The 23,286-nt window shown below is 50.4% G+C and overlaps 1 protein-coding gene across 5 annotated transcripts in view; it reads right to left on the reverse strand.

The window, feature by feature from the left end:
* Positions 1-16,413, reverse strand: part of NSMF (NMDA receptor synaptonuclear signaling and neuronal migration factor) — a 47,385-nt gene extending 30,972 nt beyond the window's left edge. For 4 of the 5 annotated variants that reach the window (XM_040082983.2, XM_040082980.2, XM_040082981.2 and 1 more), the window contains exons 1-2: positions 16,286-16,413; positions 7,744-7,805 (exon numbers count right to left, since the gene is read on the reverse strand). In XM_040082983.2, the coding sequence (XP_039938917.1) occupies positions 7,744-7,805; positions 16,286-16,392 (169 nt within the window). In that variant the 5' untranslated portion in view covers positions 16,393-16,413. The remainder of the gene's footprint in view (positions 1-7,743; positions 7,806-16,285) is intronic. The other variant, XM_040082985.2, reaches the window with a different exon arrangement.
* Positions 16,414-23,286: the final 6,873 nt, after the last annotated feature.

A 23,286-nucleotide genomic window follows, 5' to 3' on the forward strand; every position in this document is an offset into this window, starting at 1 on the left:
AACCGAGCTGCCCTGGGAACCACTCTGCTCCCCCACCTGCCTCCAGCAGCAACACCCGTGTCTCACACAGCTGCAAAGCTACCTAGGACCAGATAAATCAGGTTCTTTTCACCTTGATTCCTGCTCTACATGGATTTATTGTGCATGAGGGACTGAGCAGCAAGGTGAAAGGGAAGAAGACAGCGTGCTTGATCTGTAGATCGTGTGTCCATTGGTACCAGAAACATCCAGGTATTTCCATCAGTTCCCTGCCTACCAGGGCCAAATCCAGCAGGGCTTGACATCCAGTCCTGAGGGCCAAACCACTTCTCACCCCCCTCATCATGTACTTAAACACACATCTTTTTGTCTTTTTGGCTTCACTTGCTCCTGTCTGACATTTCTTTCTTCACCTTCCACGCAGCACTGCCCAACACAGGGCACATGCACGACCAAAGACTGACAGCAGTGATAATCTGTGCTGGGCAACTTGCAGTGTCTTGGGAAAAAAAGAACCCACACTCTCAGTACATGTAGTTCCTGATAATTAGGCATTTACTAGTATTAGATACTTGCAATACATCCTTTCTCATTCAGTAACAGTGCTTGAGCACTCAGTCTGGCTTAGGGAACTGAGAAAGGACTTGCACATTTTCCTTTCACTGCCACCACACTTCTCCAGAGCAGGGAACACACTGGGATCAGCCCCAGCTGACTGATGCCCCCCCACAACTGTGGAGCCAAACTCCTGTCTGCTGCAGACTGCCTTGTGACCCTGTGGGATGAAAAGTTTATAAATCAAGGCAGAACATAGCCACGAGGCACAGACAGAAGCTCAAAATTTATTCCTGTATTTAGCAGCTAAACTGATGATTAAAGCACCTTAGATTTAAAGCCTCCGCTCCAGCATCAGAGGCAAAGTGGCAAAGGGGAATCCAGATAAACTCTATTAATAGAACATCTGTCATCTAAGGGACAAAAAAAATCAGAGACAATTCTTTCTTCCCTGTTCCTCCTCAGCTGGAACTCTCTGGACCTGATGTTTATGACAATTAAGTTCCAACTTTAAACCACAGTCACTGAAGATGAATGGAAAGTTTCTGGGTGTACATGGCCTTGCTCATGAATTAATGATGTTTTTACCTTGTACCAGGAGGAATCCAGGTGATTCCTTCAGTGAGGGGAGCAGAGAGGGGCTCTGACCAGAGCTGAGGGCACTGCAAAACCAGTAACAACCATTCAAATGGCAGAGCAGAGAAGTTTCTCTTGCAATCTCAATTCCAAGACCTCTCACATGCCTGTCACTGCCCCACGAGGGTGCTGGCAGGTCCTGGTCTCCTCTGCTCCCTCTCAGAGATGTAATGCAGAGCTTCTCCCCATGTTCTCCCAACAACGTGAGCCCTGGCACAGGACAGGCAGCCCACCTCGCTGGGCTCAGGGCTGAAATGGGATCAAGAAATAGTCATGGGAAAAAAATGGGAATTTTCTTCAAGTTATTGAAGCATGAGGCAGGGAGATCAAAATGGGAGATAAAAAAAAAGGTCACAGTGGCATTTCAGCCATGCAGGAGCTTGAGACCCAAGTGAGTAGACAGAATCACAGAATAGCTGGGGTTGGAAGGGATCTTGGGAAATCATCCAGTCCAAGCCCCTGCCAAGGAAGGGTCACCTGAAGCAGGTGACACAGGAACATGGCCAGGTGGGTTTGGAATGTCTCCAGAGAGGGAGACTCCACACCCTCCCCAGGCACCTGATCCAGAGCTCTTTTTACCTTCCTCATGCTGAGGTGGAACTCCTTGTGTTTTAGTCCATGGCCACTGCTCCCTGTCCTGTCACTAGAACCACTGATCAGAGTCTGGCACCATCCTCTGACACCCCTGGAGATATTTATGTGCACTCATCAGATCCCCTCCGAGACTTCTCTGCTCCAGACTAACCAGACCCAGCTCCTGCAGCCTCTCCTCATGCGAGAGATGCTCCAGACCCCTCATCACCTTTGTGGCCTCTGCTGGAGCCTTCCCAGCAGCTCCTTGTCTTTCTTGAGCTGTGCACAAGAAACACAGTGAGCGCACAGTGCTCACTATGGGTCACCAGAGGCCTGACCAAGCCAGCCCCACCGTGACTTTCCGGGGCACCCTGACCCCACTGCTCCTGAGGAGAGAACGTCACACACTTCCATGCAAAGCCACAGGGAACAGGCAAAGGCTGCCTCTGGAAGGGAGCTGCTCTGAGAAACCACAAGGTCACTTAACTATGACAAAATGGTTCCAATTAGTCTCCTTGCTCAAATGGGCTTCAAAAACAAACAAACTCAAGATAGAATTGACCTGACATCTCACAGGTGAGTAACCTTTTAGTCTGGCCTGTAACATTAATGTGAATAGATGAAATTGCTACTGCGAGACACGACCCAAAGGAGCAAGTGGCAGCTCCATCACCGGCCTCAGCATCTCCATGGTAACACTGTGACCTACGTCTTTGTTCCCTTTATAAGCCAACAGCGTATTCCACAGCAAGTTTCAGGATACACCCACACCATCCTTGCACTGGCTGATGCTGGAAGCAGCCTGAAGCTCTCAGAGATGAGATTTCACATCCCTGCTCTGTCCTGAGCTCAGGCCACCTACAACTCCCTCCAGAGCACAGGCTCTTCTCAAAAAGGCCACATCCACCTCATCAGCACAGGGATACACTGAGAGCAGGGCCAGCTGCACTGCTGGATCTGTCCTGGGGACAGGACAAACATCCTCTAGAGAAAAAGGCCAACCTGGTGCTTACTCTGAACCAGGCTGGGCTGGCAGCTCCACAGTCTAAACCCAGGAAATTGAAATATCCCTCTCAGGGCACTGCAGAGCCTCAGCTCTACTGCTGGCGGCACAGAAAGCTCAGCTCACAGGTTACTCAGCCTGAAGCACCGGTGAAACCTCACCTGGGGTTTCTCTAAACCCATGCCAGTTTCTGGCAGCATCAGGAAGCTCCTCTGTGCCTGGCTGCTCCCTCCACACACACTCACAGCCAAAGGCCAGGCTCCAAACACAAGTGACTGATCCGGTGGTGGCTCCACACCCAGCACAGGCACCAACATGGTTTTGCTCCTGCCACCCCTCCCCACTGCCACTTGGCTTGGGGAAGCTCACAAGGGCCCTCTTCTCCTTATACACTCACTTTGATGACTGAAACATCGTGCAAAAAACAAAGCAAAGACACAAAGATGACTTTTCTGGAGCTTAAGCTTTTCCAGTTTCAGGTAACTGCCCCCTTTGGTTTGTCCTGATGCAAACCAGTAGCCATGCTGGTTTAGCAGAAGCCATGGAGAATTTGGCTCAAGGCCTGCTAGGCAGCCCCTGCCCAGGGCCCATCACCTCTGCAGCACCAAGGGCACCTCATATTTGATCTCTCCCTCTCTCTTGCTTCCAGAGCCTTTCCCACACAGCTTGCCCAGAGCAGCCTGTCACAGCAGGCAGCCCGCTGCTGCATCCTACAGCCCCCTACTCCAGCAGCAGCAGCTGCCCTCCCAACAACCCCACTGAGCAAAACAGATTAAAAAAGTAACAGGAAAAAACCCCCACAGCTCCCTCCTGATCCTGATCCAGAATGGATTCCTGCTTCCCCCGACAGCAGGAAATGTCTCAAAGGCTCTGCTTGCTGTCCTTTTCAATGTCACTGCCCCATGCTCTGGTACCTTTTCTTCTCACAGTTCCAGAACATGGAAATGCATTATCTCAGTGTGGGGCCTCTGACATCTAAGCTGGAGAATGCCCAAAATTCCATGAGCTCTGTGAGACTGGGTGATTACTTCTTCTATGCTTTATTCTCTGCAGCCTTTTTACACTTTCCTTTCACAACATTTCAATCCCTTTCCACATCTTTCATCTAACTCTGTCCCAAGGGACACCCACTTCTACATTAAAAGGTGCCAGAAAGCTACAGAAGTCAGCAAAAACTCTGGCCACAGCCTTGGAGGCAGAATGAATGCTGAATGTGGTGGAGCGCTCTTCGTGGGAACCTTCCCAGACCTCCAGCGTGCATGAATAAGCCAGCAATTAATAGAGGCAGGAAGACAGCAGGAGATACATCACCACCCTGGCACCAGCTCCCTCAACACATCCATATCCTGTCACCTGCAGCAGAGTCCAACCCTCCCTTTCTTTCCAATTCCTCAAAATATTTTAAAGATCAGGGGGAAAAATATCTGAGTGATCCCAAAGGGACAACCCCTCCATCCTCTGCATTCATACCCCACCACCAGGCAACTGCCCTGCTCCGAAAGGGAAACAAAGGGAAGAAAACTCTATATTGTCATCACCCCTGACATAACCTCAGAAAGAGGAGAGGTAAATGCACCTGCCCAGTCACCTGGAAAAAACCTTTTCCAGAATAAGACACTGGAGAGTTGCACAGGAATAGTCACACAACCATCCTGAGCCATGAAGTTCTTGGGGCTCAGGAAGAATCAGAAGCTGTAACCAACAAACGCTCCCCTTCACATTTCCTCCCTCCAGGTACACCCTGTAACACCTGCAAGCCTCTCTGCCTCGTGCAACTGCACACACCCTGCCCCAGCAAAGCAAGCAGAGCATGAACACACTGCACTTTTACTGAAAACAGAAGGTAAACACAGCCCTGCACATAACTCAGCCCTTGGACGAGGCAGCTGGCCTGTCCTGCTGATCTACAATCCCTCTGCAGCTCTTCATTACCACTCCCCCATTTCTACAAGACATTCTGCCACACACAAGCACACAAGCTCTCCGGAGGAGCCACCACAAATAAAAGTTACAACTGAAGAAGCAGCTCTTTGATAGCTGTGGAATGTAAAGTTATGAGGACTGCAAAAGCCATTATATCTTTTCCTTTCCTTGGAGTCAAGGGACTAAAAAGATTAAAAAAAGGCAAACTAAAATAGATAACCCTCAGAGAACAAAGTGCAGCAGAAGTGGACCAAGTTGGGCCAGTGTCTGCACACTTGGCATCTCCCTCCACATCTCCATGGATCTCCTGGGGCTGCTGGGGGCATCAGAGCTTCACCCCTCTGCCGAGGAGCTGATCCAGCAGATAATGCAGCAAAGAACTGACATCCCAAAGATTCACACTCACCTCATTTCCTGCATATGGACTGCCCTGCACAGGGAGAGAGAAGGGTTCTAGCTCTTGGGTCCAAAAAAGGAGGATCCTGCCCTTCCCTCCTCCATTTATGCCTTCATTGTCCCACTGATGGCTCTACCACCTTCCTGCTCCTCAAAATCCACACCTCTTGTCCCTCACTGCATTCATCAGTGACTTTAAGTATTTCTTAAACCATTTTTTTCTGGACTGAATCAAGGCCTGCCTCCTTCCAGTCATAATTAGGCCAGAGCCTTCATCCCAGCTCAGTCTGCTGGCAGTGCAGGGAGCACCTGGGAGCACAGCTGGGGTTCTGACAGCAGAAACAGGCCTGTCCCACCAGCTACAACACTCAGGGTGAAAGCTCAGAGCTGACAGACGCATACAGGCACCGGGGACTCAAGGCACCAACATGTGCAAGGGCATTCAACCAGAAGAGATGCAGGTGGGCTTTGCACAGCTCCTCCCTGCTCTCACTGTCTCTGCCTGCTCTCTGAGGAGCTGGAGCCCATTCAGGTCCCTCTGGATCTGTGTGATGCCTTCAGCTCCTGCAGCAGAGACCCTTCCCTTGCCTCCCTGGAGTCACTGGGTGACAGCCCGTGCTGCAGCTCCAGCACCTGCCCACCCAAAGGTGAAGCCTCCAGAACTTGCACAAGTGATCCTGAGATGGAATTTCTGCTGGAAGCAAAGACGTGACTTCCCTGTGATCGGGCTGCTGGGATGAACTAAAAGGAGCCAAATTTTCTACTCGCTGTGTTTTTTTATTGGATAGCAACCTTCCTACTGGGGTTATTTATAAAGAAGTGTTACAGACTGTGTTAAGTTATACATCACAGAATTTCAAAAGATGACTTAAAAATGACGATTCTTTTTTTTTTCCTCAGAATTTAGAGTAATTTCTAGGGAATTTTATTTCTTTCCAAGTGAATACTTAAGGATTCCGTAAGTATTGTAGGGGTATTTCCAAGTGTGACTCTCACTGCTTGATTCTTGCCTGTGGCAACTAAATTCTCCTGGATCCAAAAACAATCTCAAGGGTGATACAGCAAGGGGCAGTGGGTGAAAAGGCTTCTTCAGAGAGCCTGTGCATGTCACAAGCACAGACAGGGTTGAAATGCTGCTCTGGGGAGCCTGGCTGTGGCACATGATCCAGGAGTCACAGCAGCTCCCTTTCCATGCTCTCCTTACCTACAGTCAGAGCAACCAGGAGCAACAGTGAATTAAACAGCAGCTTTTTAAGTGCACATCAGAGAGGCTCCCACTCCTTGGACCTGACCAGGACTGCCCAGGCACCTGAACAGATCTGCAATTTCCTCTTGTCTCCATCAGAGATTCTCTGCCTGGCCCCAACATGACACCACAGGTACTACAAGGACACCATAAAATGAGCAGGAGCCAACACTTCTCCCTCTTGGAAACTGGGGTGTGGGGGCTGCAAAAAGGACTGGCAAGACTCCAGGTGACAGAAGCACCTGCAGAAATGGCCACGATGGAAGGAAAAAAAAATTAAGGTTTTGCCATTCTGGAAAGCTCCTGCCAGCCGTCTCTGCACAACCTGTCCAGCCCTCCCTTCCTGCTGCCTCACAGACAAGACACCTCAACTCAGCTGCACCAAAACCCAGCCTTTCTCTGCCCTTCCCCTCCTACCTCCACGCGCTGCTCTTAGACCAAATATTGTAAGTAAAGTGTCACTGGAGTTATTCATGAGAAGAAACCAAGAAAACCTCAGTACATTGTCTTAGAGCCCTCCCATTTACAACATTAGCACAATTCAGCCAAGGACAACTTGAGGGTCATTAGAACAGATTCAAGAGAAAAGGAAAGGACTCAGCTGGCTGCCAAAGACCGTGTGACTGCTCTTACAGCAAGAGGCATCTCCTGTACAGGCTTAAACACACACAGCTTACCCAAAATGATAGTATCACTCTACTTTACATTCTATTAAATAACTTTATCCCTGCACAACAGTTCAACAGCACAGAACAGTTTGTTATTTGTTCACACAGACTTTATGTGGATTCCACAGGATTTTCTGTAGGTTTTGCAATGAATTTATTGCCTGCATAATATTTTCTTTTGTCACAGAGAAGACACAGCCCTGTTAGAAGTCAGGTGAGTTCATCTTGCACTCTCCTGCCCATCAAGCAGAACTCATGATAAGGTGATGGGGACAATATCTACATGGAAAATACTGACACATTAGCCAGCACATGTAGTGCAAATCTCAGTTTAACCCCTGTTGAAGCAAACACTGGGAATAAATCCAGACGTCACTTCTGCCAGCAAGGTTTCACACCAATGAATAGAATACAACTCACCTGTTTTTTATACCCCAGTAAAAACAAGATCTAGGAGTCACAAACCAGTGCAGAAGCCTCCTGCAGTGCCGTCACTTCCCAGCTGCAACTACTCCTAAGGACATCAGCTGCAGGGGTGAATTTATGACAGGGCACTTGTTCCCTAACAGAACTCATCCCCAAAGCCCACCCAAGCCTTGGGTCACCAAAATGCCTTTTCTCCTTGGGGGGCAGCTCCTCCTGCCTATCTGCTGCTGAGACCTCACCCTGCTTATGACAGATAAATAAATGCACTTTCCTTCTAAGGCTATTCACCATAGGTGCAGGCACACATGGGCGTAACCAAGGCACATCAGTTCTCTTACCTGAGCCGTTTCTGCCCTCAGGATGGTTTTGTGAAAGGTATTCTCCAAAAGCTCTTGCCGCTCTGTGTCCCAGCATCAGGAGGCAGTCAAGGAGAGAAAGAGAGAGATTTGTGATGTTTAAAGGCCAAGGAAAGAAGGAACAGTTCAATACCAACACACTGCTGTGCTCCTGCAGCTGCCATTCACTCAGCCTCAGGTGACACTCATGGAAATAACACTGCCAGAGCAGTGAGACTTCCTCATTACACACCAGGATTCCAGTGCTTCTGGTGGAACCTCAGTGCTCCCATGGCCAAAAGGGAAACAGAGCTGGACTAGAAGTCCTGAACTGGTTTAGGCTTTAGCTTCTCTGTTATAAAAATAATAAAAAACCAGAATTGAAATGCACCTGCATTAAATCTGTGATGCACACACAGGCACTGGGTCACTACCTCCAGTCCCCTGAGTTAAGCCATTCCTGGCAGCCCCAGGAATGAGACATCTCCACCCCAGAGCCAACCACCACTCCAGGCTCCTACAGCTCCTGAAAGCTCCCACCTGGGAGCCATCACAGCTCAGATGTGGGTGCTAATGCCCATTTAACCTACCTGAACCCTAAGTTTACAAGACCCAGCTATGTCAGTATTTGGATTACTGGACAAGCTTGTTTGAGAGACACCCAAAACCTCCCACAAAAGCAGTTCCTGCTTCTCTGATGGATTCCAGTCTTGTGGATGACCGAGATTTTACTGGAATACATTAAGAATCAAGCAAGCAGGGCGAGCTCAACCCCTATCACACATCCAGGCCTACGTAAGAGAGCAAACCTATGAATATTCCAACCAGAGAAGAGCTTTCTGCTTGCAACCCACACAGGAAAGGAATCCGTGGTCAAGGCATGGAATACAGTAACCTCCAGACTCCAACTGCCAGGGCATTTGTAATGTCCTGATGCCGTGATTGTTCTTCTGTACCCAACAGACCTGTGACTCAAGAGAGCCAATACTGGAGCCAGGGTTTCCCCAGCCATCCATGTTCCCCAGGTTTGTAGAACAATCTCTCCAAAGTCTGCAGCATCCCAATCAGGCTGAGCTGCCATTGGGCAGCCCAGGGTGGAGACTGGCAAAGAGGGAGGTGAAACAGCCACCCACCCCCTTGGCAAGCCAAGCCAAGTAACCAAGAGCTGAGCACCCTCAGCCCTCAAGCACATCAGCACCTCCTGGGGAAGAACCAGACTTGCTGCAACAGGGAAGACTCCACACCGAGGCATCACATCCACTGTCTCCTCCTTCAGCAGCGCTGAGCCTCAGAACAACCTCTCCAGTTCAAGCTGCTGCAAAAGGCTCATAATGGCCACTCAATATCTAAGTGGAAAACAGCTTTTGCACATCTCAACTTGTGTAGCCAGGATCTTCCCCACTGCTTTTATGAACCACCTCCCAAAGGAGAAAATGTTAACAAGGCTCCAATGCACTTCCCAGAGTGACTCGGGCTGGAAGGAGTGCGAAGTCCATTTGTCATCCACAGTCAGCAACAGAGGATCAATATGAACGATGAAGAAAGAGTAATTTAATCTCCCTGGAACTAAATTTCAGCACAGTCAAATGCAAAATGCTTTGGAGCAGCACAGCTGGAGCTGTGCAAGAAGAAAGGTTTAAGCTTCTGCATCTTTACAGACTAACAGACAATGCTGAGGTTTTCCCTGTTTTCAGATTCTTACATGTCCAGTCCCAGGCTGTACCTTAGACACTGGCCTGGGGTGGCAGCTGCCCTGAGTGTCCTCCTCAGTGCCTAACACCCCCAGAGATGGTCACAAGGAGGCCCTGTCACATGGGGAGCTCTACAATCAGCCCACAATCCCCACTGTGAAGGGCAAAGGGGTGACCATCGTGGTTCATCCATCCAGGGGACAAGCACCTCATGGATTTTCCTGGCACTCTCAGCCTTTCTGTCCGGGCAAAAAGGACTTGATCCTGGAGCAACACACAAATGCAAAGTGGGAACTGGAGTGTGGCTGCTTCAGGGAAGTGGTTGAGTCACTATGTCTGGAAGTGTGGATTTGGCACTTGGGGACATGGTTTAGTGGTGGATGTGGCAGGGTTTGGTTTGTAGCTGGATTCATTGACCTTGGAGGTCTTTTCCAACCTAAAAAATTCTATGATTTTAACATCAGGCTACTCAGTTGTAACAGAATTCCTGAGCTGCTCCTGTACTCCATCTCAGAGGTGGTTAAAGCTCAGCCAAAGCCATGGCTGATCTCGCACACCACTGGAAATAGCACAGCTTTAATAAGATGGCTGGGCATGAGATTCCAAGATCTCTTCCACCAAAACTTCTGGGACTCCAAGGCTTCCAATGGAAATGTCTGTCCTTGCAAGGCATCACCAACACCATTCACAAATAGGGCACACACTTAGACCATTGGGAAAAACTTTGAAGCTTCTCTTTTGCATCAGCAGTCACTCCACGTAGAAAAAATAACAGCAAGCAAGTTCTCAGGTAAATTATCAGTGAGAGAACATGGCGATTTACACAAAAAATGCTGAAATATGATGACAGTCTGTAACTAGTTCAAAAGCTCCACGAGCTCCAAATTCATCTGTCATTGTCTCCATTCATCTCTTCACCAATGCCTGAAGCTGTTTTGTCTGTCTGAAAATCTGAACCAACACTTCACCTTTAGCTTGCAAACCACGGGCTCAAAACACCAGTACAAAGCAATTCCTAAGATCCAAGTTGAAAACTGGCTAAGACAGAGCCAGAGAAGCACTGCTGCTCTCCAGCCCACCTTATTCCACAGTGAAAGCAGCGTCACTCAGTAAGAGCCCAGGCTGGAAGGTGCTGCAGCATCTCTAACCTCACACTCTGGTTTCCCCAAGCAGAGGAGGTACAATCCCAGGTGCCAGAGCTCTCAGAGAACAGGTCATATGCAGAGCTCTCACACGGGTCAGAAGCACAGAGCTGCTCAAAAGCATTGCTCCCTGCCCAGGCTGAACCTGCAGCTCTGTCCTGGCCATTCTACCCCGCGCGTCCCGGAGCCCTCAGGCCAACGCAAGAGCAAACAAATGTGGACACGTGGGCACAGCTCCCCAGCCCCAGCGCACATGGCAATGCTGCCTGCACAGCACAGTGTGCAGCGGGGGGTTTCCAGACAATTACACCAGAAACTTCACACTAATTATTCTGCTGATTATCTCAGTGGTTCCCTTCTACATTCCCACTTTCCGAGTGCCATCGGCTTCTCCTTGGCCATGCCTCAGCGGATCTCCCACAGATATCTGCACGTGCCCTTTGCCAAGGGGACTCTGATGGCCACGCTTGCTCCTTATGGCCACATGCCCCTTGCCAAGCCTTTGGCATTCCTTCCCTGCCCTCACAGCCATCCCAGTTCACCAGCACTTGCCTGGATTGTTACTGCGCCATTTCTCCACTCTCCTTGGCTACCCATCGGCTTGATCAAAATAAAGCCAGAGCACATTTCAAACAGATGGTAGCTGTTCTGTTCATCCCATTCTTTTCTCTCTCTTCTATCTATTACCACAAGTCACACAATCAAACTTTTCTTTTAGCTCAGGTCTGCCTCCACTACTGTTGCCAATGGAGTTCAAGTCCCCTCACACCATTGGACAGCACTGGACATAAACCCCTTCAACCGGGCTCTGAGCAGAGACACCTTGGGATAATTTAACTGGCAAGAGATGAAAAAGAAAACTTGTTCCACATAAATGAGATGAAGTACAAGGTGCCTTAGAGCTCCATGGGCCGGTGAGCTATAACCCTGAGTGTATGACACTGCAAAAGCTGCATACAAATGAGCAGGTAGCACTGAGAGGTGATCAGCTGATGACAGGACAAGTTTAGCCCTGACTCATCTGGAGAGAGGTTTTCATTTTAGTGGCAGCCCAGACCTGCACGTCACACAGTCAGCACAGCTTGGTTTAACAAAAGGACACCAAGCAGGGACCAGGGCTCTAGCACACTGTGCTGCTCAGTCTACCCAGCACAGACAACCCTCAGAAAACACCAGCATCTCCCCCAGCATTCCACCAGAACGGCTCCAGGGAGGGAAGGGCAGCACAACACAGGCAGCAAAGGCTGCTGCCCTTCTGGGGGCATTTTCCAGTACTCACTGTGCCTCAGATGTCAGAGCTGGACTCGGGTCTGGAAGAGAACTGTGAAGAAGCACAGACAGTCTAGACAGAGACTTGCTCGAAGGAGCAAAGCCGCCTAATAACAGAGATCTCAATTACAACATAATAAGCACAGAATGGCCATCATGTCTCTGAAATAATCACATCTACGGGATAAAAGGGGCCTTGATGCACTTGCAGCTATGAGAAACTGATGCACATAAATTTATCCACCAAACTGACACTTACAGAGTGAAGAAATGCAGATTGAAACACTCAGAGATACAGGAAAGAGCTCAGGTAACTCAACTGAGAGCACAGCAGCAAGCTAAGCAAAGCCTGGACTATTCAGGAGTATTACATGGAAAAACAAGGAACACCCACCACCTTCTCCTGCTCCTTCAGAAGTAATGCCCAGAGGAGTTGCAGCAGGAATCTGTTGTGACAGCATCTGATAATGCTGCATCTCAGGCATACAGGAGAGAAGAGACCTGCATCATCGGGACCTACGTCCTCCTACAGCAGCAATCCTGCTCTTGTCACCAAGCAGAGAAGGGAACACCTCCAGCACATCCACAGTTAACAGCTCAGTCATTAAAGACTGTTGACACCTACGTTATTTAAGCCTAATAGTAACAGTACCCTGACAAAAATTAGTTTTCTCAAATATCTACGTAGAGAAATGGTAGCTGGAAAATTCTAATTTAAAATTCTTGCTCTCAGTAAAGGGAGATTGGGTGTCAGCAGTGGGTCTTAGAGACCCCTCAGTATTGGAGCACTTTATGATCACAAAGTTTGGACAGGAGAAGAGAGGAAGAGCAGGAAGAAGTTAAAAGAAAAAGGCAATCAAAGAGACAGTTCATATCGCTCTCATCAGAAAATTCACAAGCAGAAAAGAAGAATCTAGACTCCACAAAGAATCCCAAGCTAAGCCAAAAATCACTCATGCAGCAAGAAGCCTGGGATAAGGTACATGGTCACTTACCTCTGCATTTCATCAATGAAAAATTTACCCTTTCACAGCAACTAATGCCATGTCCAAAGCTACTCTTCATCCCTCTCTAGGCAGCAAGAAAGGGAGTGAGACCAAATTCTTATCCCTCTGTGGGCTTTCCTGGACTAGATGCCAAGGTCATGGAATTGGGCAAGATGAACCACATTCTCTGAAATATTTCCTGTACTAATGACTGCAAGAAGAGATGGTTCTGGAACACCCAGAAAAGCCTCATGCCTGTTTGCTCTCACCATCACGCTCTCCCCAAAGAAAAGCACAATACAAAGCAGAACTGCAGGAAAACATCTGCTTTATTGCCTCATTGGGGGTGCCAGTGTTTTCCTGTAGGAAAACAAGGCAGCAAGGGCAACAAAACCCCATTTCTGAAGGGCTTTGGTTCATCTGCACCCTTGGAAAAGTTCTAAGGACGCCAAGGAGCACAGGCCAGACAGCCACAGGCAGGGCCCTGGAGAGGCTGTCAGCGAAGGGGCAGCACCAAGGTCACCGCTCAAGGACAACTGCGCCAGCCCTGCCTTCGGCACTGGGGCCCAGGAGCTGCAGGGCAATAAAAGCACACACACACAGGGAGGGAACAATCCCTCTGACGGGGAGATCTTGCATCCAAGCCCTTCAGAGGCGATCAGAGCAGCAGCACCAAGCACAGCCGCCTCTCGGGTGTACAGGGTGCCGCAGCTCCCCCAGGAGAAGAGACCACAGAGACCAAAGTCAGCAGCATCGTGGGTGCTCTCCACAGTGTGGGCACAGAGCAATTGTGCCCTCAGTTTGTAAGAAGCTACTTAAAAGACTCAGCACACAACAAGCTGCATGGAGCTTAATTAATGCTCCTGGGACCTGAGACTCCCCTGAGTCGCTCTGCAGAGATTTTCTTTTAATGATCTAGGGAGCCTGCATCTCCTGCTTGGATCCCATTACTCACACCAGCTAACAAGCCCTGCTCCTTGCTCAGTAAGACAATCAAGTGTGCACATACACTCCAGCCACACCTAAGAAATACATGCTGTGGTCACTTGGACTTGCAGCAGAACTCCAGGAGATGATTTTTCTCTGTGAAGAGAAGTCATGACAAGTATGACCAGGACAGAGCCCAGCCGATACAGAGAAGCAATTCCAGGGCGTCTCCTGCAGCACAAGAAGTGGATCCCCCAGCTGCCTATACCCACAGGGCACATGATCATTGCAGCAGCTCTACCCACACAGGTAGTGCCCACCCAAGTGCCCAGCCCTCGTGGAGTGGACAGAACAGTGTCCCTGTTGCCTTATCCAGTGTCCTACAGGGTCCTTGCTGTAGATAAGGACACAGGAGATGCATGGAGGAGGATCCAGGGCAGAGCAGAGGAGCTGCGTGTGATGTGCTCCAAGAAACCTTTCAGCAGGTGGGGCATTGCCACTGTAGGATTACTAAGCATGCCAGAGCCCAAGGGAGCAGGGACTGAGCCGTGCCTGAAGCGGCAGGATGGAGGCACACGGACAGCACCTGTCACCACCAGCACCCTCTCCATGCAAAGAGGCTCTGCAGGGAGCCCCTCAGCAAGTTCGCTGACCTCCTCAAACGATTTTTAGATCAGGAATTTCTAGCACGGACATCAACAGGAAGACACATAGAAACACCTGTCCTGTGCCATGGTCCATGAGACCAGACACTCCTCAAGGGCATGATGTCCCCCAGCCCAAATCCACTCAACTCTTCTGGTCAAACCACCTTAATTCACAGAGATACCAGAGAGCTCCCACAGACCCGTACCTGCAGCTTGTCAGCAGCCACAGCAGGTATGGAGCAAACCAGAACTCTCGAGGCACCTCCTGGACTCCCCACAGTTGATAGAACCTGAGCAGCATTTGCCAAGCCTGGTGTAGGCTAACAAGTCATTACGTTCAAAACACATTAGTCGCTCCCAAACACCCACACTACCATCTGAAATCCTACCAGTTACTGAGTGCGTTGTTTGTGTGGCTGCCTAATCCCACTCCCAGAACCCCATCACAGCACTTCTGGTGTTTTATGTGTCATTTCTGTATATGCACCTGGCTGACATCACCACAAAGGATCCCACTTCCAAATCTCTGAATGTCATGGAAAGCATTAACATTTTCATTACTGCTTACAGACAGGGTGCAACAAAACGTGGGGAAAAGTTGCAGGCTCTTCCTGGAGAGCTGTCCCTCGAGATATTCCAGTTTGAAGGATGGATTTCTTTACAACTCAAGCAGATGGCAAGATACAGTCAGCTTTGCATCTCTTCACTTCAAGCCACAAGACTTCTCTTTCCTCCCAGCACAGCAGAGATGCCGTAATGCTGAGTTACAGAGAGAGGTGACTGAGATCTCTGAGCAACACGGATTGAGCCCTACACACGACTCCAGTTTATTCTAATGCAATTTTGTCTAATACAAAGAAGGTGTTATATAATGCAGCTGAAAAGTTTAATTTCTCCCTATTTTTCCCCAGCAGCAAAGAGCCAGACAAGCTGAAGCAGAGACAGTGACAGACCTAACCCCCGGCACAGCTGTGCCTAAGGAGCAGCTAAAAAGCTGCGCCAATGCCCCCAAATAATCACCCGACGACTGCTGTGACACTTGCACTGCAGCGTGAGAAGGGTCCTTTCATCGGGGAAGGGTCACCAAGGCAAAGCTCATCTTTGACTGCTTTTTAAACCTAAGTACCATTAAGCAGCAAATATATTTTCTCAGCTCTCCCACGTTTCATACTGAAAAGCACTGGGACCAGGCAGCGAGTGAAATGCTACACTGTAGAACAAGCAACATAAAACCAGAACAGGCACAATATAGAACCCAAATCCCTTAAATGACCCATGTAGTGGCTTGGGACACTGCTGGGGAGGGCAGACGTGGCGGGTGCAGATTTTCACAGAGCAGTTTTTCCATCCAAAGGAGCGCGACCCTTGAAGGAGGCTGCTGACTTTGCCCTCGGACACGCACACGGCATTTCAGCCGAGGAGAAACCACCGGGCAAACTGACCGCGCTTCCGAATTCCCCAAGATCATCATCTCCTGACAAATCCACTTCTGACATGCTCTTTGCCCACCCGGCAAATAAAGCCCTGCAGGTACTGTGGCCGGGCCGGCGGCGGGGACGCGTCCGGAGACAAGTCACCTCTCCAGAGGCTGAGGGTCCGCGGGTGCAGGGGCGCACGGCCGCCCGCCGCCACCGGCGAGTGCGCGGCTGCTCTGGGGGGATCGGGGCAGCCAGCCAGAGACCCACCGGCAGCTGCCATTCCCCAGCCCCGGGATGGCCCTGCGGGACGAACCCCGGGTCGTGCCCGCACCGGTGCCCGGGCCCGTCAGGAGGGTCTCGGGGCTCCCCCCAGCCCGGCACGACCCCCGAGGCGGCCGGGGGCGAGCAGGGTCCCGGCACCGCGGGACCCCCCGAGGCACCGCCCGCCGAGCCCCCGGCACCCACCTCACTTTGGCCGCCACGGACGACATGGCCTCGTTCCTGAGCGTCTTCCTTTTGGACACGGCTGTGCCCATATTCGCGCGGGGGGTCGCGGCCGGGGTCGCGCTCATCGCCGGGCCCCGCGGCTGCCCATGCCGGGGCGCGCCGCCGCCCCTCGCCGCCGCGCCGCCTCAGCGCCCCGCCATGCCGGCCCCCGGCCCGCGGCCCCGGCCCGCGCTGCGCTCCGCCGCGGCCGCTGCCGCCCCATTGACTGCGGCAGGAGGGAGGGACGGAGGGAAGGAGGGACGAGCCCGCCCCGCCGCCCAGGAAGCGCCGCTATATTTGGCCAGCGGCACCTCCTCCGCCCGCCTGACATCATGGCCGGGGAGGGGGCGCGGGCCCCGCCTCAGGGGCTGCACGGGGCGGTGCGACCCCCGCAGGGGCCGTGTGTGGCTGCGGCGGGAGGAGGGAGAGGACAGGGGGCTCCTCAGGGGGCTGCCGCTCCTCCCGAGGAACAGCACCCATCTCTGCTCTCTGTGACAGGGACAGGAGCCGGGGAGCGGCTGGAGATGAGGGAAAGATGAGGCAGTGCCCACCTTCCCCCAGAGGGTGCTGGCACTGCCCAGGCTCCCCAGGGAATGGGCACGACCCCGAGGCTGCCAGAGCTCCGGGAGCCTTTGGACAGCGCTGCCAGGGATGCCCAGGGTGGGGTTGTTGGGGTGTCTGTGCAGGGACAGGGGCTGGGCTGGGTGATCCTGGTGGGACCCGTCCAGCTCGGGATACTCTGTGATTCCACGATTCTACCTGAGGGGAACATCCAGCCAGCAGCATCAGACACGGCTGCAAGGGGAGCCCCGGGGGTCGCTTCCTCCAGGCTCCTGTCAGGAGGCAGACGTGCAACCTGCAAAAAAAAATCAGTCATTTTGACACAAAACTGCAGCCTGCTTTTGGTGGATCGGGTGAAAGGTTCCACACACAGTTTATCTTCCACAGCAGGGCAGTGTATATGTGCAGCCACGTCCCTCTGCTCATAGGGTGGACGCGGTCATGAAGATCGGGCTGTTGGGTTTTGGACACGACAGCTCTGAAGGATTGACACGAACACTGCTGGATTTGATCCCTGAGCAGGTCACTGCTCCCCACCATTGACCCAGAGCAGGCAACACAGCCTTTCCCAGAGTGACTGGAGGCAGCGGCGCCATGGGGGGGAGATGGGTGTTCAGAAACCTCCTTGTCCCCATTGTCACCTGCCAGAGCAAACACCTGCTTTGAGGGCATCGAGTGCTTGAAAACAAACCCAACAGAAGGAGCTGATCAACCAGTCAGCCCAGCCTTAGAGGATTTTCAAATCACACCGTCACAGGACTGCTTGGGTCAGAAGGAACCTCCACAGATGACTTACTCTGTCCAGTGCCATGGGCAGGGACATCTTCCACTATCCCAGGTTGCTCCAAGCCCCATCCAGCCTGGGTTTGGACACTTTCAGGGGTCCAGGGGCAGCTGCAGCTTCCCTGGGCACCCTGTGCCAGGGCCTCGTCACCTTCATAACAGAAACTTCCTTCCTATCACGCAGTCTAGATCTATTCCTTTGCCTTTTATCCTGGCCCTGATAAAAAGTCTCCCATCATTTTCCTTATAAGCCTCCTTTATACACTGAAAGGCTGTAAGAAGGTCTCCCCAGGGCCTTCTCTTCTCCATCTGAACACTCTCAACTCCTCCAGCATTTCTTCACAGCAGAGGGGCTCCAGTCCTTTTTTTGGGTGATCAATTTAATGGGTGTAGGATTTGACCCCTAGGGGGGTTTGGAAAAGTGTTTTTCCTTGGGAAAGTATTTTATGAATCTGCTTTCAGGGCACTTGAGTGAGTTGGGCAGCAAATTCCTACATATTATTCATAATACATACAGAAAAAGGCACTTGGATTGTCCCCCTGACTCCGCAGACAAGTTCAGGAATCCCAGGAACTCAGAGCCACTCATTCAATAATATTGGACAGAGGGATGGAAGTTTTATAGATAATTAAAATTCCTCCAAGCTTTGTGAAGAGAGGCAGCTCTTCAGGGGGGAGTGACAATCACACCTTGTCTTGTCTGTGCCTGAGGAAGGGCTGCAGCATAAGCTCATGTTTCACTGTCCTTCAGAGACCCTGCGTGAAGAGACCAAAAGTTTGGGAAAAGCTTCTGTCCTCTCTCTCCATAGACTCCAAAGTAAAATCTGCAAGAATATATAATACAATAGGATTTGAACAAACTAAGTCTGTTTGGTGTATTAATCTACCCATTGAAAAATAAAGTAGTTTCTATAGACCGGGGAAAAAACCAAAAAAAGGTACCCAATTCCCCTGGTTTTTGTGGACACGAGGAGCAGGATACAAATACCTCACCAAGGAGAATTGTATCACAGTCTGAACAATTCACTGCGAATAACAATTTTTCAGAGCTGTATCTTTGCTGAGGCTCAAGCTGTGAGCAGAAAAAGCTCCAGGTGTGCACAATAAACAAATGGAAATACTTGAAAAGTAAGGTCAACCTGTGCTTCCCAACCCTTTTCTCCCTGTATGTAAACTAGATGGGGGAAATGTTGTTTATTTCTATGTTTAAATATTTTGCCAGTTGAAGCAAATGCTATTCCTTAAAAACACAACTCACTCTCTAAACTAACAGGCAGGTCTGCTCTATTCATGACACAATTCCCACCAGATCTACCTGGAAGCTCCCCCAAGTTGCTCACGGTGACATTTTTCATATACAAACAAAACCCAACCTCAATATATTGATTCTTTTTTCCCCCCAGAATATGACTCTGATTAAATTTCTACTCGTGACTATCCCCCTACCCTGTTTTGTGTTGTACAGTCATGTCACCAAAGAGTTCCTACAACAGCAAAGGGAAAAAAATTCCATCTGTTTTGAATGAGCAGCTGAAAAAAAAACACTTGTAGAGAACTGGAACCATGCAAGCAGTTACAGTCTCCGTGAAGCTGTGCCCAGTGCTATCGATTCCCAGAATTAAAAAGCATCCAGATGGATGCCTCCATCTTCATCCCACGTTCAGACTGCTCTTACCTGTGCCTCTTGGAGCTCCCTCAAACTCCCCCTTGCCTGTTCCCCAGCAAGGTCTCTCTCTTTGAGGCTGGGGAGGGTCCACCCAGAGCAGGGCTCGCTTTGGAGACTGCTCAGGGCTTGGCCTGGTGGGCTTTGAACACCTCCAAGGATGGAGGTGCAAACCATTCTCTGGTCCATGTCCCAGGGCTGCACCACTCTCACAGGGAAAGATTTCCATGGATCCACTGGGAATTCTCCGTGTTAGTCCGTGTGCCCTGGAGAAGCACCCAGCTCCATCACTCCACAGCACCCCAGGAGCCCTCGCCCACCCCTGCAGATCCCCCTCTTGCTCTCTGCTTCTCCCCTGCCTTCCTTTAGGGTTTCCTCCCTGCCTCTGGGTTTATCCCAGGCATTTGGGGGTCTGGGTTACCCCAGAAGAGGAGGCAGCTAGGGAGCTCTTTACAGCTGGAGAGACGCCTTTGCTTCGTGCTAGGAAAAAGTCAGGCGAGCCAGGCAGACAATTCCCACGGCTTCTCCATGGCAACAGGGCCTCCCAAACATGCACACAGGCAAACGGGCCGAGGGGCTGGGAGCATCACAGCCCCTCCACCCCAGCCCCAAACCTCCACTCACGGGGCTCTCGTGGGATCTCACCCCAAAACACCTTCCAGAATAATCCCAGCTGGCCAGAGGAATGTCCCCTCCTTCCACTGGGGAAGGTGCACTGCCGTGAAGCCCGAGCCAGGCAAAGTCTATCCCAGCCCAGTGATGGGTTTTGTCCAGACAAATGTGTCACCCTTGAAAATCTGGTGTCTCTGCATCCTGTCAAACCAAACAGCACAGCTCTGTCCAGTAGAAAACCCAGAACCTCAGACCTGGTTAGGTCTAGGTCTCAGATCAGCTTCTGATATTCATACTTTAAGGAACCATTCTTTTTATGTTTAGAAAAGTCATTTTTGTCTACATGAGCAAAAACCTGTGTATCCTGACAATTTGAATGCAAAAAAAGGAGAAATAAGGCAAGCCAAAACCAGTCCCAGCAGCAACCTGCGAAAGGGAGAGGCAAACAATAATACATACTTCTTCAAGCACGTCAAGCTGGAGAGTCAGAAATTGGCTGTGGTGCAAGAGAAGCATTCGTAGGAGATAAGGTCAGAACAGAAAAACAATGAATATTTTGCATCTGTAGTCAGTGAAGAAAAGCTTGGAGATGTTCCTGTGCCAAAAGTCATCTTTATATGGACGTGGCATTGGATTTGGCTCATGTTCAATTGTCAGCAGAAGAAGTTGAGGAATAAATAGCCAGACTAGAGAGTGCAAATGCACCAGGCTGAGATGGTTCACCTAAGTGCCCAGTGAGAGCTCAGAGGTGAAACAGTTTAATTACTTAATTGTAGCATGTAATCACAATGTGTAACAGCCTCACTTTCTGAGAGCTTCAAGGTGACAAATGCAATGTTTGGGGTTAAGACAGACCCTGAAGTCTGAGGTTCCCTCCTGGACAAAGTGAAATTGTCACTAAGATCTCATTAGCGCAGAGTTGGATACCTTTGAAATACAGGGAAGAGAAAAAGCTGATTTTCCAGAAAAAAAATGAACATTTGATAAATGTATTACAGTTTTCTAGAGGGGTGGATAAGTGTGTGGTGTAGTCTGCCTGGGTTTCCAAAAGGTCGGTCACACAAGTTTCTTACAGGAATGTAGCTACCATGGGAATAACAGAAAATACTTGAGATAGATAAATACCTGGTTAAAAGATTCCCAAAGAGCAGCTCTCAATAGGCAGGCTTCTGAATGGAGGGAGGACTGGAAAGGAGCCCCACAGGGACCTGGGCAAGGCCCTGCTCACCTCAGCATATTCAGAAATAATCTTGCAAATGAATTAGGAAAAAAAAAAAAAAAAAATGGGACAAAGCTTGCAGCTGATGTTAAGGCATTCAGGGTCATAAATACATGAGACACTGAAGAGTTATACAAGGACCTCATGATAGTGAATAACTAAGCAATATGTTCAGGACATCCAGAGGAGATAATTACAAAGATAAAGACAGGAGAAAAACAATCCCAACTCCTCAAGCACTGGGCTCTGCAATGATCCCTATCCTCAGAAATAGGCTCTTTTTCTTCCAGGTTTGGTTGAATATCATCCTGCCCCACCCCAGCTCCATTTGTGCCTCATGCTGGCTCCTGGCTTTGGTGGGACTATAAACCGTGGAGAAGGGAAGGGACTCAGCAGTGTGGTAAGCATAAAACCAGCAGAAAAGGGGGTGTTTAATGGCCCATGTGAGATGACTGCAGTTCCTGTGGTGCAAATTGAGACCAGGATTGTTTGTGGTCCCTGCAGAGAACACAGTCAGTCACTCAGGTCCCGGGAAGGACAAAGTACCAGCAGTGCCAGAGGAGGTGTGGGACCCCTCCCCACAGACATTTCCCAGGGGTCACATCACCACAGCTTAAGCCCAGGAACATGATGTGCTCAGGCCACAGAAGCAGCACAGACAGGACAGCGCAGGGATGGTTTTTGGCCCCTTGCCCTCTGCTCCCGTTTCTCTGCACAAAAAGACTGGCCCGTGTGTTTGTACTGAAGGGGCAAAGCACAAGAAGGAAAAGAGAAGACAAACTGATGTGCCCACTGTCCTTAAACACTCTGCCCCAGTTAAGCTCTTTTGACAAACCTACAACACGGAGGCAGATGGAGGAGCTGATGGGGTTTATTCACACAGCACCTGAAAAGAGTTTGAGGACAATGGTTATGGCCAAGTGCCTGGGAAGCTCAAGGTCTCCTGGGTGCCAGAAGGTCACTCCAGTATCACCTCTCCACCTTCCTGCTTGGCCAGTTTAATCCCTTCAAGGACTTGCTGTTAAATTCATCAAGTCCAAACTTCACCTTAATGAGGCACTTTAAGAAAATAACTCCCAACACTGGTATAATTAAAATTAGGCCATATATCAGTGAAGCAATATCAATAGCTAACAAGTTGGAGTCTGCCAAGAATTACTGTTTTTCTTTGAGTGGATTCATTTGCATAGAGCTGTTCTTAGATGGCCAAGAATTTGGCATCGGCAAACCTTGTTCAAAGCCAGTCCCAGAGGCAGCCCCAATCCCTGGAGGAGCAGTTCTGACCCAGCTGGGATGCAGGGCACTCAGACCCCATGCTGGCCACCTCACCCCCAGCTATTTTTAGTAAAAGACCTAATCAGTAATTGCCAGGGCTGGGTACAGCCTTTCAGCCCTGCCTTCCGCTGCGTGACATGTCCCAGCCCCGAGTGCTGCTCAGGGCAGCGCTGCTGGGAGAGGAGCTCAGCCCCCTGAGGCCCTGAGCGCAGCGTTACCTGTGCTCAAAGGTGAAACCCTCTCCTCCTCCCCCCTCAGCAACTGCATTTTCCCAAGTCTTCTGATTTTGCCAGGATTATGAAGAGGTCAGGCACTGTTTTACATTATCTGTCTGCTCCTGCACAAGGCAGCAAGGTCCTGGAAGAGCAAACCAGAGCAGCCCTCCCAAACTGGAGATTTGGAAGGGAGGCTCTGAGCTCAGCTGTGGGTGGAGGATAGGGAAAAGCCGAACATTTTATCCCAAATTTGGGAAAAAAATTGAAGAAGGTCTTGGGGGCTTACTCCCCATGCATAATCATAGTCTGTGGGGATTTGAGGGCGGGTGCAGTCTCCTGGGATGAGAGCAGCAGCCTGTCTCTGGCAGAGAGAGCGTGGCTAGGAGGGCACAGCGGGCTCCCACTCGGCACAGAGGCCTTTCCCAGGCACACACACTCATATATTCCTCAAATCCCAGCCTTAGAGCCGCTTCCTCAGCCTCCACTGACCTCCCAGGCTGGATCAGCCAGGACTCAGAGCATCAGCACTTCCAAACTCGGTCAGTAGCAGCAGCCTGGCTTCCCACTGGAGACTCCCAGGGCAGCGCTGCGTGTGCCTGGCTCTGCAAACACAGCCTGAGCAGACCTCGTGTGTTGTTTGGAAAGGTGGAAA

Source organism: Hirundo rustica, chromosome 20 (assembly GCF_015227805.2).
Source record: "Hirundo rustica isolate bHirRus1 chromosome 20, bHirRus1.pri.v3, whole genome shotgun sequence".
In the NCBI taxonomy this organism is placed as follows: Eukaryota; Metazoa; Chordata; class Aves; order Passeriformes; family Hirundinidae; genus Hirundo; species Hirundo rustica.